Consider the following 19,054-nt stretch of genomic DNA (forward strand, 5'->3'; position numbering starts at 1 on the left):
CCACAATTTGGAGTCGAGGCTTTTATTTTCTATAAAAGCTCAGCGGAAGTCAGCTGTCATTGGTGGTCATTTAAAGATGGCGGAGTGCTTGGCTGCACGTTTGGCCGCCCAGGAGGAGCAAATTTTGCTCCTCACCAGGGAAATATCCACGCTCCGGGATGGACTGGGTCAAGGTCTAGACGCCGCCGGTCTCGCGGTGGTCTCTCCGGAGCTGGAGAACCTGCGGACGGAGAATGAGAAGCTCAGGTATCGGCTGCTGCACCTCCGGCGGGGTCTTCAGGCGGAGTTGGAGCTGGAGGAGGCGCGGGGCAAGAGGCAACAAGGAGCCAAGTGTGACAAAGCTCCGCAGAAAAATACCACCAAACCTCAGCAGACAAACAACCGAGCTGACAATAACAAGGTAATTATACAGACCGGTGTAGTTTAAATCGGTTTTTTTTTTGTAATATGAGTAAGCTGTGAGCCGTAGTAGTCCTGTGTCGTTATGAGTAGCGGGCCTCTGTCCCGTGAAATGGCAAGCTATGCTACCCCATTTCCAGAAATAGCAACCCTAGTCAAGCCCATGTGTTTGCACTCTTTAAGCGGTGAATAGGCTGATAATGTGGCTTGGCAGAAATCGTGATAAGAGGACATTGCAGGTTTGAAGAAGCACACTCTTTTCTGATTAACAGGTGGCAACTGTGAGTACAAAAACAGGTGATGGGAACAAGAAAGGGAAGAAACACGACAAGGTGCAAGGAGATGGAGGCATGAAAGAGGTGCTGATCACAGGACCTGCAAGTTATCCTGTTCATCCAAACGCTGATACCAAAGTGTGGACAATTTCTTGACTTCGATTGTTTTTATTTTATTTTTTATCTGCTTCAGCTGAGTCCCTGGCCTGAATACATTGCAGAGCGTCTCAGTCTTTATGAGGAACTAAAGAGAGAGAGCGATGCCCTGCAGTCAAAAAAAGCTGCAGACCGTAAGCCCATTACAGTGGAGCTCCCAGATGGGAGAAAGGTGGAGGGCAAAGCTTGGGTCACTACTCCATATCAGCTGGCCTGTAATATCAGGTTAGTACCACTGATTTCATCACTAATAATCAGCTAATAATTGTGTTACTTAATGTGGGTATTTACTAATAATAACAACAGAGAATGTTGCCTCTGTGTTCTTTATGCTTTTTTTCTGCAAATATTCTTAATTCTCATGCTTTATCATAATGAGAGAAACCGCTGACACAGATTTGCATTTGTCTTTCAGTCAGGGTCTTGCTGACAATGCTGTGATTTCTCGGGTAAATGGGGAACTGTGGGATCTGGACAGGCCTCTTGAGCAGGACTGCTCACTTGAGATCTTGCGCTTTGACAATGAGGACGCTCAGGCTGTGAGTACTCTTAAACCTTTAAAGTTGTCAATAATTATTTAATATTGTTTGTAAATACAGAATTTGGCGGGACACAACATAAATGCACTGCAAATCAGTTTCTGAGATCATTCAATGAATTTTATTCTTAAATATTTTCAATATTGTACAAAACAAACTTATGAGGGCATCCATAAACATACACTGAGTTACTGTAACTACTTTTTTTTTTTCTCACAAGAATGTTAATGTTATTTAATCCCTAGGTGTATTGGCATTCCAGTGCTCACATCCTGGGGGAGGCAATGGAGCGCTTTTATGGGGGTTGTTTATGTTATGGACCTCCCATAGAAAACGGTTTCTACTACGACATGTTCCTGGATGGACAAAAGTGAGCAAGTATTGCCATTAATAGCTCAATATTTCCATACATATTTTTTTTTTTTTTTTTTGTATTCGAGTTTGAATGTTCTGGTATGGCATTTTGGCATTAATCATGCCAATAATCATCATTATTCATGTGTATGCATTTGAGATTTTTATTATAGACTGGTGGTCCACAGCATCCTCATGTCAGACTTGACTAACCTTGAGTCCCTTAATATAAGGAGCTTGAAATGAAAAGCGGCTAAACTTCTTTGAGTTTCTTGAAGACGTTTCACCTCTCACCTGAGAAGCTGCTTCAGTTCTAAGACCAGTTGGTGGAGAGTTCCAGATTTTAAGCGCTATTGGGAGTTGTCCCTTAAGAGGATTGTTGGCCCAGTATTGATCATGTGCCTAATCACATGAGCCAAGGTGTGGGTCATTATCAGCAGAGGTTGCAGGTGAAACCACTGCGAGACCTTGCCTCACCCTATCATGTGACTTATTGAGATCAATTGACACAAGATGTGAGTGGGCGTCTGGGAAGGGATCTCAAAACTGGATTATAGGTTACAGACGGTTGGTGTCATAAGCCACCCCCTCTGTTCAAGGATGGTTGTTCACAGTGGACATAGATGGCTTCTTTCACTCCTCTTTTACACAATCTGTCTTTGTCCAAAATGAAAACATTGGCATCCTCAAAGGAGTGATCTTTATCCTTCAGATGCAGATGTACAGCTGAGTCTTGTCCTGTTGAGGTGGCTCTTCTTGTTGTGCTATGGGTTTATAGAGTGGCTGTTTGGTTTCTCCAATGTAGAGGTCTGAGCACTCCTTGCTGCACTGCACAGCATATACACTATGTTGTTTAGTATGTGTTTGGGTGTTTTGTCCTTGGGATGAACCTGTTTTTGTCTGAGTGTGTGGCTGTGTCTGAAGTACACTGGGATGTTGTGCTTGGAGAAGATTCTCGTGTGTGTGCGCGTGTGTGCGTGTGCGCGTGTGTGCGCCTTCATTTTCCCTTCTGGCTTAGAGGAAACGTTTTCTGCCTGGTGTTGCAGGGTCCTGATTACTCAAAGTTTGTGTTCAAGAGGGGGGTTTCTGGTAAACATCAATGCATTCTCCTCAATGTGCACATCGAGGAGTCCTTTGTATCTTCCCAGATGAACTTAATTTTCCCATCTACTGACTTGATGTGAGCTGTGATGGTTTCTACTTCTTGGGTTTTGATTTTGACCCACATGTCATCCAGATTACTGTGCCAGTTGGCTGTCCCTTTCCCTAGAGTCCTTTTTAATATGTTTGCTGTTTCCAGAGGTGTGTCCAGCATGGAGTTTGGGGACCTGGAATCTTTATGTAAAGCTGTGGTGAAGGAAAAACAGCCCTTTGAGAGACTTGAAGTCAGCAAGGAGACACTACTAAAAATGTTTAAGGTGAGTGAAAGAGGTAAGACTGGTGTCTTCTGCTTCTGCTTAGACTTATATATCTTACTAACCCCAACCGTTTCCATCTTCCAGTACAACAAATTTAAATGCCGCATTCTCAATGAGAAAGTCACCACCCCAACTACTACAGTCTATAGGTAAGATGTTTATTTTTAACTTGAACTGCTGTGTTTTTGAAATGTCCACTGTGTTACTGTTATTATTTTTAAAGTTTTATTTTCTTGTAATGCTAACTGTTGTAAGTCACAATTCTTTGATAGATGTGGACCCTTGATTGACCTGTGCAGAGGTCCACATGTCAGACATACAGGCAAGATCAAGGCCATGAAGATCTACAAGGTATTTCCAACTCCATATTTTTGTTCTTGGACTCTAGTAGAGATCTTTGCATGCTTCACAGTTAAAAATAAGATCTGAGATTGTCTGAGATCAACCAAGCCTTTCCCTTCAAGTCCGTTTTCATCTAATTCACAGTTTTGTAAAGAACAGAAGGTTTTAACAGCAAAATCTTTATGCCCAAGATGACTATAGCAAGAATACACCCTCTACAGCATCACACTGGTGCTGTGTTCCAGATACCTTGGAACTGGGATGTCAGAACTTGTTAGCGGATTCCAGAAAAAAGCGAGGAAAATCAAGATTTGTTTTGGTTCTTAGTAAGGTAGAGCAATGCAGCACTATGCTGCTGCACATTCGTAGATGGAACCCGATCAATGCTCTGGGTAAGTCGCAAATAAATAACAGTGACGGTATAGATTAAGTTTTACTACCCTTTATGGGCAGTCCTGCCATCTTGGCTTGATAGCTCTGGGCTGCTGAGTCTGCTCTGACTTTCTGAGTAGGAAATTGGACTTGAGAGGGCGCTTTAGAATCAAATTCCAACTGGGAATATAGAATGCACTATTTAGGTGCTAAGTAGGAAAAAAATCCTGTCTGACACCAAAGATTTGGAGGGATTACTTGTATGCAAACTGTAGGGATTTTTCAAAATGTTGTCATAGGCTTAAGCACCTAACAAACTGAGTCAAAGCATTTTTAATTCTGTCATCAGAACTCTTCCACCTACTGGGAGGGACGCTCTGACATGGAGACTCTGCAGAGGCTCTATGGGATATCCTTCCCAGACTCAAAGATGTTGAAGGAATGGGAACGTTTTCAGGAGGAGGCCAAGAACAGAGACCATCGCAAGATTGGAAAAGTGAGTCATTGTAGGCAGTAGTGTTTTAGCATGCCTAGTTGACTCAGGCCTAAAACCAAATCCTAAACCCAGTACTAAGTGCAATTTAATTTGTAATTATGTAATGTGATGGCAAACAGATCCACTTTCAGGTTTTTGTAGAAGTTTTTCTTCACTAGTTTGTTTCGGTGGTTCTATAGACGTGTCAAAACACTGAAACAAACCTGGACCAACACTACAAGCATTAACTGTGAACATGCACACAAGAAATGGGAAATGAAATGCATTTATTTGAGAGGTTGAAGAGGAGTTCTCTTGTTATGTAATCCAGCAAGCAGAACTCATTGCCAAACCGATTTCTCAGCTTCTCTATATTTTCAGTGCCATACAAGACTGATCGAATGTGAGGTTTCTCACTTGAAAACCAGATCGCCTGTTGCTGCTATGTACCAGCTGAGGGCACTGTGTTTCCTCACATTGGCACATTCAGAACAAGTGTGAGTGAGTCATCAGAGTGCCCCAGGTGGTTACCCAGCATGGGAGACACAGACGGCAACACCTCAATCAGCACTTATTACAACGCAGTTTCCATATTAAACACAAGCTATAAGGCTGTCAAAGCCAGTTGGAGGGAGGCGGCAAAAGTGACATGTTGTGTTTAAAGACTGTGTTCGGTGGTATTTTTCTAATTTGACCCCCCCCCCCCCCCCTTTTCTTTTTTTTATTTTTATAGTTCAGCATGGACCCAGTACATTTTAAATCTCTTACTACAGTCTATTCTCGTAATGCAGTAGCTGGTCTTAATGTGTTAATTTAACAAAACTCTTCAAATATGTTTTGGCACACATAGAGATGAGGGTGTGTATCTGTGTGTGTTTTTTCATAAGAAACCATTCCTTTAATCCTTTGCATGATTTGAATTTCAAATTGGTCTGTAATTGGGGTCTTTCTAGAAGTAAGTGCCAAGAAACTGAAATCTCACAGCCTCTTTTCAAAGGAAAGTGCAAAGTTTATTGTCATTAATACAATATTTATTCAATTGGATTTAACAGTGCTTACCATAGTGATTAAATTGTGTCTTAAGTCTTTTTGATAAAAGTTTATTCTGTTCTCTTGTTAGGTTGTGGGCAGTCATTCACTGACAGATGGTCTGCTGTGCATGGAGTTTATTCCTGGCTGTACCTGCAGATAATGATGATATGAAATCATTTTTATAATTGTCTGCTTCACAGGACCAAGAGCTCTTCTTCTTCCATGATCTCAGCCCAGGCAGTTGTTTCTTCATGCCACGGGGAGCTTACATCTACCACACACTGACAGAATTCATCAGGGTAGGAGATACAGCCAAATGCTTATTTTATCTCCAATATCTTTATCATTTTGAGAAAATGTTATAGGAACATTCAGATAATATTAACTGAATATCAGTATTACAAGCTCAGTAGATGTGAAGCAGTGTTTAAGGTCAATGCTTGGATCATTACTGTTTGTGTATAATTGTATGCCTCAGATCCAGAGTATTCATATATACATTGTTTTCATATTACACTGTGTCGACTTTTAGGAGCGTTTGTCTCAGTAAAGTTTTGGTTGGAAGGACTTTACTGAACCACAGAAACCCTTACAATCATTTTACAGTCCATGACGACTGTGCTTTGCATTTTCAGAGTAGCAATCGTGATTGCCTTCTCAATGGCTTGCAGACCACTCGCTGTGACTTTTCCAATCACAGAAGCTCAAAAATAAGTAGCGTAACTGTTAGGTCTGCACTTTGCAGGCCCCACTGGTTTAGAGACTTATTCCCATGAACAAAGCAAGACAGAGCTCGATCCATTTTAACTTGCAAGGGGAGCAGATTGGACCAGGGTCTTGGAGCTGCAAGCTCCTCACCTGGTCCCAGACAACTCCAAAGAGCCAGCCTCCCCTGCAGCCTTTTATTAACTCTGTGGTCACACAAACATCTCATTAATCATGCAACAGATAAAACACTCACATGTGAACATGTGTCATGTGTGTCTGCAAAAGAGAACATCTGATGTGTGTCTATGAGCATGTGATGTGATCGGTGATATGTGTATGTGTGTCTGTGTAGGAAACAGAAGTCAGCATTCATGCTAAAGATCTAATCGTCCTGTTAACGATCTAATCATCTTGCACAATGACAATCATATTTATCCACAATTCTCTAACAGTAACACCAAGTGAAAAGCTTTGTTCAGCTTTGTTCATCAATACCTCAGAGCTTCAGAAAACTTTGGTTGGACCCTGACAGTGCGTAATCTGAAATGTGGCCTGGTCCTTGTGAAGGCCCTTTTACCTAAATATAGGTCAAACTGAATGGTACATAAACTCTTTAATTCTGAACATTTTGGGAAGATGTGTGAAATGCAAATAAAAATAGAATACAGTCTTTTGCAAGCCCGTATTGTATTCACAATATATCATTGACGACATATCCAATTGTTAAATTGAGACCTCCTTACTATTTCATGAAAAATATTTGCTCAATTTAAATTTAAGCAACAAGTGTCAAAAGGTGGGAAAACAAAGTGGTCAAAAAAAAGAGCTGGGTGAATATTTTGCAACTAGTTAACTGACAACAGTAAGAGAATCTTGGAGCAACAGAGTTCCTCAGAAGTAAACAATTTCAAAATGATTTTCTCCAACAACAAATTGCAAAGACTTTGAGTATCTAATCTGCAGCGCATAATATCAGAAGATTGAGTCTGTTAGTCTGGAGACTTTTCTGTATGCAAGGGACTGAGGCATGTTGATACCATCAAATTCAAAATGAGACAGTTTTTTTGAAAGTGGTACGTTTTCTCAGTTTCTACATTGTACTACCATACAGATAGTTGGGTTTTGTTTAAATTTTACACAGCTTCCCAACATTTTGGAATTGGGGTTGTACATTTAGTTGAAGATAATAGCTGTATCCAGTCCTCTCTGCACATGTTGTCAAAGTAGGAAAATTAATAGTACTTTTGAAGCTGCAGATTCTCTACATTTGGAAGTTCTCAAAAGGTCTTTAAAGTTCAGTCTTCAGATTTCAGCGTAACTTCAACTGCTCAGACAAGTTCACTGACTCTACAGGAACTTGTCTCCGTGGTGTATTTGGAAAGACATGCTAACATCTTGAAGACTTTCGCAGCACACACCCCCAAACCAAGCCATGCCAAGACAAACTCATACATTGCACAGACAGGGTGTAAGATCATTATCACATCACTTATAGCTGTTAAAACTGCAGAGAAAATTATACCAGCATGCTATGCATTTCCCTTTCCAAGATCTCACCAAAACATTTAATAGTCAGAAGTTACTTTGCAGGGAACCCAGCTCATGACTGAAGTGTCATGAGTATTTCAGTACATGCACTCATTTATTTCCAGGTTTTGAAATTCTCCATTTTCTGGTAAATAATACTAGGAAAGCTGAGTGAGCAAGCATTTTCTTTTTCAGCAACTTCCTTTTTGGTATTCACAGTTTTGCACATTGACAGAAATTCTTCCAGTTAGTGTCTTTGTACTGTTGGCTGCTAAACAGCTCAACAGCCTGTTAAATGTTTTGCTTAATGGCAACAAATGGATAAATACAGCCCACACAATGTGATTTCCATTGTTGCAGCTTAAGGTTGCATGCCAGAAGTCATGATTCAGTTGAGTACCTGTGCAGCCTAAATGGTGTGTTTAGCCAATGTGGTTTGTTGTTTTTCTAGGATGAGTACTGGAGAAGAGGCTTTCAGGAAGTAGCCTCCCCCAACATTTATAACAGCAAACTGTGGGAGACATCTGGCCACTGGCAGCACTACAGCGAAAATATGTTCTCCTTCTCCGTGGAAGATGACATATTTGCTCTGAAGCCAATGAACTGCCCCGGGCACTGGTAAATGTAGAGCTCTCAGGAAAGAAATACTGTTTTTGTTTTCCTTCTCAATTTGTATATCAAAATCGCACACATTACTTCATACATATAAGTAATTTAATTTGGTTTTCCTGCAGTCTGATGTTCAGCCACAGGCCTCGCTCATGGCGAGAGCTTCCGCTGAGGCTGGCAGATTTTGGGGTCCTACACAGAAACGAGTTGTCAGGAACACTAACCGGGCTGACCAGAGTGCGCCGTTTCCAGCAAGATGACGCTCACATTTTCTGCGCAATGGATCAGGTCACAACATCAGTAGTTTTTAACATTTCTGTGGGATGTTTTTTGCTTCTAACAAGATGTGAAAAACATCTTTTAAAAACACGTACCTGCTTATTATGAGTCATTTCCTAAATGCTGAGTCATATGTGTATATATGTTTTTTTCAAACAGATCGAGTCAGAGATGAAGGGCTGTCTGGACTTCCTCCGCTGTGTTTACGATGTATTTGGATTCTCATTCCAGCTTCACCTCTCCACTCGCCCAGACAAGTATTTGGGTGACATTGCTGTGTGGAATCAAGCTGAGAAGGTAAACTGTGTCATGAGTCACAGTTTAAGTAGTTAATCGTGTGAAAAAGGGAAATCCAACTACTGAATTATAAATCTAAAGGGATAGCAGAGATTTAAGCAAATAAAAGCTCATGTTGACACAGAACTACTCTGGATGATAGTATCGGTCTCCTGCCATGTAATTATGCAGTAGTAGTGTCAAATCTGTGAAGTTTCATGATTGTCTGTGGGTGGTGTGTTGTCAAAAAAAGACATTACTCATTTTCTTGGCTTGATTCCTTCGAGTGTCCAGCTATAAATTGCATAAGAGCACCAATTAAAACTGAACTCTATACCCAAGTGTGACAAAACAAATTTCCCACGTGTGGGACTAATAAAGGTTATCTTATCTTATCTTATCTTATGGACTTTACTGTAGTTCTACTTGGCGTGATTTACAGTAATTGCCTTGTATTGTTTAAAGTACATGCTAACCTCTACCTCATACTTGACAGCAATTGGAAAACAGCCTGAATGAGTTTGGAGAGCCATGGAGACTGAACCCTGGTGACGGTGCTTTTTATGGACCCAAGGTTCTGAATGAATCTTTTTATTTCATTTTTTTTAAACTCCTTCCAAACACTGGCTCAGTTTGAATCTCCTTCTGTGGTCTGGAAAGAAGTATAATTCTTTCTGTGTTATTGCAGATTGACATTAAGATCAAAGATGCTATTGGACGTTACCACCAGTGTGCAACCATTCAGCTGGACTTCCAGCTGCCCATCCGCTTCAATCTGACCTTTGTGGGGTGAGTCACCTAATAAAAATATTGACACACTGCTGAGTCTGTGTGCTTTACAGCGCCAAGGATTACGCATTAAGCCCCTCCTGGATAAGATGTCTCAGCCTGTGCTGCTCTATGCAAATCTGAACTCATTGTGCAGGTGGCAGGCTATAGACTCACAGGGAACTTCAATTAATATACACACCATGGGGAAAATTATACACGTGCTGTGCAGCAATAGACAGGCAGTGCATGGATAAATGGTGTTTATAGTTGTATAGACGTCTGTGTCAGAAAAGTATTGTCTCTGGAAAGACAATGGGAAGGTATGAGAATGATTGCAGGGTTAATAATAAAAGAGTGCTTGACATTAAAACCAGTTTGAGCTGCTAAGTCAGTGTGTATATAACAATACATCAAAATGTTTTTATTCAACCGTATTTAACATAAGTGTTTTTATTTTTGTTTCTTTTGCTACAATTACAGAAAAGATGGGGATGACAAATCCAGACCAGTCATTATCCATCGTGCCATTTTAGGCTCAGTGGAAAGGATGATTGCCATTCTGACAGAGAACTATGCAGGGAAATGGTAATGTGTTGTTTTGGTTACTTTTGTATTCAACACCCATTATTTTTGGTACTTTCTGTCACAATAGTGGATGCTCATATTAAACAAGGTTAAAATTTTAAATGGCAGTCCTGGTGAGCCAGCAGTTCAGTCTTCAAGCATTCAGTTGTCCTGTGGTGATCCCAGGCACACATCTGGCTGTAAGACCAGAAGCCCCACCTACCTGATGTTCAAACCAGCTATTTGTGAGATTGGGCCAATCTGGAGAGAGCTGTCTAAAAAGGAGGCAAAGGAGCTAAAACTGCTTATTTCAGGCAAATGATGATCATGAAGCCCAATTTTAGTTATGCAAAGCTATTTTACTAGAGTTCAAAATAGAGATGGCAATAAGCACAATGGGCCTACTAAAACTACTAACATACAGTGGTATTATGACCCACTGCTTTGATCTTTCTTTTATTTAGAAATATGTTTTGGTCTTTATAATTATTGTAGGCATCTTGGCTTACTATAAAATTCTACCTGTATTGTCACTAACAGCTCTCCAACTATGGCATGATTTTTACCTCCTCAGATCATGATTTTAGCTCCTTTTTGTTGAGGAAACAGATCATGTCATGTTTCTATCGTTCACTATGTGAAAGTTGTAATACCCATGTTTCACCCTCCACCAGGCCTCTGTGGCTCTCTCCACGTCAGGTGATGTTAGTGCCTGTCAACCCATCCTGTGAGGATTACGCAAAGAAGGTATGACTTCCCCATTGTGGCCTTAGTCTCTGATTATTTCTTTCTTGTAATGCAGTAGTTAATGACAATAAGTATGGAAAGTTCTTGAAATGTACTGAACATTAACAAATACAATTTCTACATGTCAGGTGTGTAAGCAGTTTACAGAAGCTGGTTTTATGGCAGATGCTGATCTGGACTCCAGCTGCCTTCTAAACAAGAAAATCCGCAATGCTCAGCTGGCACAGTATAACTTCATTCTTGGTGAGGAAAAATAAAACCCCCAAGTTAGATCATTAAGTAACAAACTGTACAAAGGTGTGGTCTATAACGGGTAAATGAGGATGCTTGTACATTTGTAGTGAGTGAAAACGATGTGTCCATAGTTTAACACGGTACAAAGTAAATTAAATTCTCCACAGTTCTTTGGATTTAGGCTATGTCAGTGTCTTCTGTCTCTTCATGTTTTCCCAAACTGAATCACTAATGTTGGTTCTGAGCCCTGTGGGGGCCAGGCCATCTGCTGCAGGACTCATTGTTCTTCTGGTCAGGAAAAGTGGTTCTTTGTCAGAATTCCTGAGGTCATAGTCTTGCTTCAGAATGAATTTGTGATGATCAGATCCTGCTTAATGGATAAGAATTCAAATAAAATGCCTGAAACTTTACTGTTCAAGTGCTAGAGACTTATATGAGGGAGGTGCAGGGCATGTATGAGCACAGTGAGACCTTGGTGAGGTGTGCAGTAAGAGTACGACAGATGTGTTTAAGATTGAGTGTGGGATTACATCAGGGATCAGCTCTGAGGCCCTTCTTGTTGTTATTGGTGATGGACATTTTATCAAATGAGGTCAGGCAGGAGTTTGACCTTTGTAACAGTAAAGATGCAAGGAAAGTAGAGGTAGTGAAGGGGGATGTGTTTAAATATCTGGGGTCAACTATTCAAAGCAATGGACAATACATAATACAAGTGAAGAAGAAAGTGCTGGCAGAGTTGAGGGAGTCGAGGGTCAGGGGTGATTTGTGGAAGGATATGTTTACAAGATGTTAGTGAGAGCTGCCATTTTGTGTGGTTTGGAGATGGTGGCCCAAAAAAAAAAAGATAGGAAGCTAAGCTGGAGGCAGTCGAGTCAAGATTTCAAGTGGGAGTGACCAGGATGGACAAGATTAGAAATGTGTACAACAAAGGAACAGCTCAAATTGAACGGTTTGGAAAGAAAGTTAAAGATTGAAGGTTAAGATGATTTGGACATTCTCAGAGGAGGGATAGTGGATACATTATCAAAGGGTGTTTGAATATGGAGCTAACAGGAAGGAGAAAAGAGGTGTGTCACAGAAGATTTTTGGATGTAGTGAAGGAAGAGAATAAGTGAAAATCTGTCAAAGTCATCAAAATAAACATTCTTAATTGATTGATTAGAAGCCAAACAGACCTCCAAGCTGGTTAACCACCAACAGCTGACAAATTCAGCACGCAAAGTGGGAGTGTGTGGTGAAACTTGGCCCGTGTAAAGTTGTTGTTGTCTTGTGTCTTGGCAGTGGTTGGAGAGAAGGAGAAGATGACTAACAGTGTCAATGTGCGCACAAGGGACAACAAAGTCCACGGAGAACTACCGGTGTCCGAGGTGATGGCACGCCTGACCCTGCTCAAACAGTCTCGCTGTCAAAATGCAGAAGAGGAGTTCTGATCTAGGCACAGCTTGGATTTTAATACTTCAAACATGAAACGGCAACAAGGGACACAAGATGGTTTTTGGGAAAGTGCAGACAAAATAAACTGATACTCTGTAAGTGGATGTAATGACTGGGCCTGCACAACTACTCTGCAGTGCTCTTGTGATCGTCAGTGAACGGGGGAAAACTGTAGGTAGCGTGGGTTTGAAATTATGTCAAGGTAATCTAAGTGTATCTCAAGAAAAGTTACTCAATAACTTAAGGAAACGACGTGAAGACATGAAAGTTGTGTGAATTTTACACTAATCTATTTTCACCAAGATCTGCCTGGAAATTCAGGAATAATAATAAAAAAAATTCTCCAAATGTGGGTGCTTTGTTTCTTTATTTTCACAACAGAAGATGTTAATCTTTAAGTAGTTTGATATCATGACAAACTACAATAGGTTTATTTTGTAGAGACAGTCTTCACATTTTTGTTAATTTTCTTTTACTTTTTTTTTAATGCTTCATCAGTTTATTTGTTCCAAAGTAATAACTGTTGATCATGCTGTTGCTTTGGAATGAAGCCTGTAGATTAATAGGTGGCAATAATGGGAATTCCAGCTGTTATTGTGTAATAAGCAAGACTGAGCCAGCTCCTCATACTGCATGTAATAACAAATCAGGAACATACCAGTGTCAGGTGGTAAAATTTATTTTACCCATGGTTTTCCTCACTGTTTTCTAACAACTCACAGCATGCAGAACAATGTGATAGACTCGCCAGAAAGGTGATTTCCATAAAAAGTTAAGAATTTATAAAACAGAACGGACCAAAATGTTGCTAAAACATGCACCAGGGGTAGCAAGATGAAGACGGGAAAGGTTTTTGCTGCATCAATCTTAATGGGAAAGGTTCAAACTTTTATTATAGCACATTTCTGTTTAGCTTTAGTTCTATTCTAGTTTTACACTAAGGTCACAAGATCAGTTAGTTTTGAAGATTACTGTAACTATTTCAAGGCTTGTTTTTATTTTATCGGTATGATGCAGTAACAAGGTTGAAGTTAAAATGGCTGGATTTCTTTATAGATTATGATATAAATGTGATGTTTAATATTTTATGTTTTTAATGTTTGTTTTATACGTTTGGTAACAGGACTGCAAATCGGTCCTAGTATTTGTATTTTCTTAGAAAAGGATGCTAGCAGTGTAATTCCAGAGACTTTTGAATAATAAAATGTAGATGTATAGATAAAGGCAGCAAACCCTGAAATTAATTTGTCTGCTTTTGGTAATATACATAACAGGGTCACTTTAATTGGACACATTGACACAGTTCAAAGAGGACTGACCTTTTTCAAATTCTTTTTCAAGATTTTCAAATTCATGGGTTGGCAGAAAATGTCCTGCATTTATGGAATGGCATTAATACACAATGTATTTTGTCATGGGTAAAGGATTAAACTAATGCAGTCCTCTATCAAACACCATATATATGAAATTTAATATGATTTCCGTTGCATGTTCACAGCTTTAACTAAATAACCAAAGAACCTGATAATAGTTTTGCTTTTTTCTTTTTACTTTTTTTTTTTTTACATTAAAGTGGCTCTTCTTCTTCTTCTTCTTAGTCTTTTTTTCCCCTATTGCCTAACCTTTAATTTGTATTAGAATGACCTCAAACGAAAAATATTTTCAGATCTTATTTGGGGTTTTATTTTAGTGATTTTTGTTAATTTAAAACAAAGAAAGAAAACAAAACAAAAACTGCTCTATCTCCGTGCTTGAAACTATCAGAGGACTATTAGCACTCCAGTTTCCTACATGACGTGAATGCAGCTCTCTTTAGCTCTGCGGTAACAATGGCTAGTGTCTGTCAGATTTGGAGACCGGACAGAGGACGGTGCCTTAAAAGCTACGGAATTATCGCTGTATTGTTTATGGACCTTATGTTACAGTGTGTTAACGGTATGCTTACAATAATACACTTATAGATCTCGCTTTGGTCGTTACCTTTCCCCAACTGAATTAGCATGAGGTGGTTAGCTAGCAAGTTAGCATAACACTGGTTTATTTAGCTAGGTAGCAATGAAAACATTGGCTGTAGTGAGCAACACGGATTCAACATTTATTTTACAAAAACACCTTTTGTTAATTGTGTCGTATGCAAGTTAAGCTATGACAATTAACAGTTCATTGTTTATGCTAATTTGTAGCATGACAGAACATGTCAGCGAGTAGCTTCTGTGTAGTAGCTTCCTAAAATTATTGTAAAGCAATAATTAGCACGTTTTATTAAAAGAAAAACCAGTGTCTCTAGCTGCTTACGCGTGTTTAGACTTCTAATTTCTGTTCAACCATATATGACCTGTCCGCTTTGTTGTCAGGTTCCCTGAGCACAACTAATGTTGAGACCCACTACACAAGAGATGGACCTTTCATCACTAGCCCGGTGGTCCCCGATGCAGCCTCAGGTAAATATCAAAATTAAACATACTGACTGTAACGTTATTTATTTAACTGTTTTTTTTTTTTTTTATTAATAATGAATTTATATATTGTGTGGGTTTTAGTTTACTGTTTGTAAACTAAAAAACAGATTGACTAAGGGCCGCATTCACAACGGTTAGTATTAGAGTTTCCTGAACTCCAAATTTAAATCTTTGAGTGTGAGTTTTTGAATAGTAGTCCAAAATGAAGCTAGAAAAACAAGTCCTCGCTTGGTTCAAATAGAAATTGAGGATTCATTTGTATAAAGAAGTTATGTGACAAGATGTGACTTGTACATCAAGAGGACGTTCTGTTTAATATTTTTTATAGCACTTAACAACAAAGAAATGCGGCTCTATTAAGCAGTAAGCAAGCTCAGTTTTCCATTAATAACCTGTTAACCAGGACTTTCAGTTCATGCCTCATGAATTGAACTCAAACCCCTTTCTTTAGAGGGATGAAGGCTGTTCTAGGGCAAAAAGCATGGCACACCTGTCACAGGTTGATGCTGGATTATTTGAAATGTATTTTAAAGGTAACATTTTCTTAAAGATATTGGTAAGATTTCATTGTAGCACTGCTGCTATTGATTTTGCTCATACATCAGGATTATTTATCAATTCCCTAATTCAGTCTTATTTGTAAGGGGGGGAAAGGGTAGACCTAGACACTTTTTAGCATCTATACAACATTATTATTTCTGAGTCTGAACACAGGATGGAAACAGCATGAGACTTGGGGGTGCTGAGTTGTGCTGTAACATAGCAGCACTGATTAAAAAAACAAAAAAAAAAACAACCAAGCTTGGAGAAATACAATTGCGATGGACTTGACATATTTGAAGTTGGTTATTTCCCATGCTTGAGCATCACTATAAATTTGTATTTCCTGTATGTAATGAGATTGTAAACTGCAGGTTTTTACATATATTTAAGAATGTCCATGTTATCTGGGAACCTGAATAAAATGCAGTGCAAAATCAGAGTAATACTGCCTACTTCAGACACAATTAATTTCCATTGTCTAAGTATTGCATGTTTTTTTTTCTTTGTTAACCTGCATATCATTAAGTAAAGTCTTGATCTCAACCAGAATTTGTTAAGTTAATTGCTTTTCAACAACAGCAGCAACAGTTTTCCTTTACTGCCCAGCATGCAGCTATAATGTAGCAATCAAGACTAAATAGCTTTGCTCAAGGACTCTTTAATGGCCTGCCCTCTTTGAAAGCGGAGTATTTTTAATTTTGCCGCCACAGTCTGTTATCACAAGTCACAGCCTGTTGCCACCACCAGCAGCCAGATTTAATGAAAGCCTGCTTACTTTGCACAAAATATTTATTATTCATGCTTGAAAATGTCTTAAAATAGATAATGCAACTTTGTGGTGGACTTTTTGTAGTGTTTCCTGCAGATGAAGACACATCCAAATGTCCTAGTGGGGGTTTGTGTCACCGCCTGCCAGCTCATTGCATTCAATGCGATTACCATCTCAAGTGCACATATGGCAAACCAACTTTATTTACCTGTAGACCCAAAAAAGGCGTTCACTGCATAGTGAGTAATATTGTCAAATATTCTTGTCTGTAGTAATTCTGTACCATCTTTATCTGTTTGTTAAGAGGGTTAGTAAGGCTTCAATTTGGGAATTGCTGTGTAGTGAAATTTATTTTCTTCTTTGTATTTACAGGGAGAGTCTGGACAGCAGCAAACCAATTTTTCTCTCAATATCACCTGTCAGTTCTGTTGGCAGCTGGACCCTTCCCAGTATCGCTGCACAAACTCCACCAATTGTATGACAGTCTCTTGCCCACGCAAGCGCTACAATGCCACCTGTGATGTCTTAGATCATGTACATTGCTTAGGTATGATCAAGGATCCACTATAAAGCCTAATTAGGTTCTAAAGTCGTCAGTTAAAGTCATGCAGTCTAGAGTATGATTGTTATTTCATCTGCAGTAGAGCTATGTTTGGGTTTTGTCTAGAGAGCCCTTATGGTTGCTTGGCCATTTGTGGAAACCGCACAGGCAGGTAGAGCAGCAGAGCAGGACCTCTTCACAGAATAAAACATCTGTGACAGCAGACATTTAAGTCAGAAACACCATAAAGTAAAGAAGCTGGGGTTGGGGTGGGTTGCAAAGCTACTTGCAGACACAGCAGCATTTGTATGCAGGCTGAAGCTGCTTAAATAGGATAGCCCCATATGCGAATTATCAGCAGGATGGAAACACATCAGCGGATGTGAGCTGGCATTAAGATCAGCTGATTGGCAAGGATTTATTTAAATTTCCACATGACATTTTTGATGTAATGTTTGTTGTATTTTCAGTCAGCTTGTTTAAATTTTGCTTGTTTGTGCATGAAAGCATTCACTATGTCTTCACTTCTTTTTAGGTAAAAGACGTTTTCCAAAACGTTTATTTTGTAACTGGACTGGTGGATACAAATGGTCAACAGCATTAGCACTCAGGTAAAACTGACAGTAATATTAAAACCATTACAACAAGCTTAAATAATGGAAATGCAAAGACACGTTATTGATTAGGATATGTGATGAAACTTATTTTTTTTCTGGTTCCTTCCATAGCATTACACTTGGTGGTTTTGGAGCGGACCGGTTTTACCTGGGCCAGTGGAGAGAGGGTCTGGGCAAACTGTTCAGCTTTGGAGGCCTAGGCATTTGGACTTTGATTGACGTCCTTCTAATAGGGGTTGGTTATGTAGGACCCGTTGACGGTTCTCTCTATATCTGAAGCAAAGCCCTGGGGACATGGCTGGCTTTGCTCTTCACACTGCTTCACTCTCAAAGGACTGAAGAGCTGAGATGCTGTGTTCTTAGCACATTTGGCTGGCTAAGCTCGCTGTGTAACACATCTTCATCCCATCTGCTAACAAGCAGGAAGTGTTTTCTTCATCACACAAATGATGATTCTACCCACACAACCATCAGATTGATCCCAATCATTCTGCGTCCATGTCCTGTTGAGATTGCGCAGATGGTGCTGTGCAGGAGTATAAGGAACCGGTAATTACCTCTGTCCAGTTTCTTTGACTTAACTAGTGGTTAGGCTCTGTCTTGCTGATAGGTACCTGTGGTTTCCTGTGGAGCAACGCTTTTCCATTGGAGTTGTGCATTGCTTCTCTCTTATTGCAAGTTAAATGCCTTAATAGGGGTCAAATGGTAACCATGGCCATGCAGAATTTTATAGTGTCACCACACAAAGGACAAATTGAAAGGTGATATTTATATCCTGAAAGTATGAATGTGCAGAAGGGATTTAAGGCGTTTTTTTTTTATTGATTGTCATTTCAGTGGACAACCTGAACAGTTATTTCAGCATGTACTTTATTTCTTCACCTACATTCATTCAGCAGTGCAGGTCACACCTGTAAGAACACTCTCCAAACAGGGGTACATTTTATTTTATAAAAGTTCATATGTTTAATAAATGAAAGCTACTATAGTCTCACAACAGCATTGGGTAGTAAACCACAAGGAAGTAGTGTAACTGTCTCTTCCTGCAGCATGTAGTTGGATTTCAGTTGCAGAACAGATAACAATCGGTGTATGATTGTGTTTGTGATAAATATTGAAACGCTTGAAATGTGCTGCAATAGCAAACTCGGCTCCTTGTGATTTCCGTGTTGGAGATATCCTCTGCATTTAAGTGGCAATTTTCTGTGAAATCGTCATCATCCTTTACAGAAGTCTGTGTACTAACACTGTAAAATCTTTTAATTCACCCACATTATGTAAATATGTTTTATGTGTCAATTTAAGTTGGTTTTTTTTCCTCTGTAAGGGCACTGTAAATTTTGTTTTTTAGTTAAGAAAATAAAATTGTGAAATATTTGTTTATCAAATGTACACAGCACTGCTAACCAATTCACTGTGCATGTGTGTTTTTTAAATGTATTTATAGTGTATGGTAACACCAGAGAATTTTGAAAGGAAAAATAAGAGGTGAATATTGTCAGTTGAAGGGCCACACAAATATACTGACATACTCAGTTGATTACAGCAGAACTACAATTACTTGAACAGGACAGTTTCTTTATATCTATATATATATATATAATTAAAAAGTGA

General features: G+C 39.4%; 2 protein-coding genes across 2 annotated transcripts; both read left to right on the forward strand.

The window, feature by feature from the left end:
• Positions 1-69: 69 nt before the first annotated feature.
• tars3 (threonyl-tRNA synthetase 3) lies at positions 70-12,859 on the forward strand. Its single transcript, XM_085247468.1, has 19 exons — positions 70-400; positions 672-758; positions 868-1,055; positions 1,246-1,369; positions 1,615-1,739; positions 3,024-3,141; positions 3,226-3,290; positions 3,414-3,492; positions 4,205-4,351; positions 5,563-5,661; positions 8,049-8,215; positions 8,332-8,494; positions 8,645-8,782; positions 9,258-9,335; positions 9,450-9,550; positions 10,013-10,117; positions 10,771-10,843; positions 10,972-11,086; positions 12,359-12,859. Exons 1-19 carry the CDS (start codon positions 77-79, stop codon positions 12,505-12,507), a joined length of 2,445 nt encoding a protein of 814 aa, XP_085103594.1. The 5' UTR covers positions 70-76; the 3' UTR covers positions 12,508-12,859.
• A 1,292-nt stretch (positions 12,860-14,151) lies between these two features.
• On the forward strand, positions 14,152-18,850 carry tm2d3 (TM2 domain containing 3). Its single transcript, XM_085247766.1, has 6 exons — positions 14,152-14,446; positions 14,866-14,952; positions 16,367-16,521; positions 16,655-16,829; positions 17,359-17,434; positions 17,552-18,850. Exons 1-6 carry the CDS (start codon positions 14,341-14,343, stop codon positions 17,715-17,717), a joined length of 765 nt encoding a protein of 254 aa, XP_085103892.1. The 5' UTR covers positions 14,152-14,340; the 3' UTR covers positions 17,718-18,850.
• The last annotated feature ends 204 nt before the right edge of the window (positions 18,851-19,054 follow it).

This window comes from Mchenga conophoros, linkage group LG1 (genome assembly GCF_057382185.1).
Source record: "Mchenga conophoros isolate Kocher_MC1m ecotype Shallow Benthic linkage group LG1, M_conophoros_male_GT1.1, whole genome shotgun sequence".
NCBI lineage: Eukaryota > Metazoa > Chordata > Actinopteri > Cichliformes > Cichlidae > Mchenga > Mchenga conophoros.

Excerpts from the sequence above, each read along its gene's own strand:
- tm2d3 (XM_085247766.1), top strand. The coding sequence starts at position 14,341 with ATGGCTAGTGTCTGTCAGATTTGGAGACCGGACAGAGGACGGTGCCTT. Across the intron at positions 14,447-14,865 it reads TATGTTACAGTGTGTTAACG|GTTCCCTGAGCACAACTAAT; the intron begins GTATGCTTACAA and ends CTTTGTTGTCAG. Across the intron at positions 16,830-17,358 it reads AGATCATGTACATTGCTTAG|GTAAAAGACGTTTTCCAAAA; the intron begins GTATGATCAAGG and ends ACTTCTTTTTAG.
- tars3 (XM_085247468.1), top strand. The coding sequence starts at position 77 with ATGGCGGAGTGCTTGGCTGCACGTTTGGCCGCCCAGGAGGAGCAAATT. Across the intron at positions 1,370-1,614 it reads ACAATGAGGACGCTCAGGCT|GTGTATTGGCATTCCAGTGC; the intron begins GTGAGTACTCTT and ends TTTAATCCCTAG. Across the intron at positions 8,216-8,331 it reads ATGAACTGCCCCGGGCACTG|TCTGATGTTCAGCCACAGGC; the intron begins GTAAATGTAGAG and ends GTTTTCCTGCAG.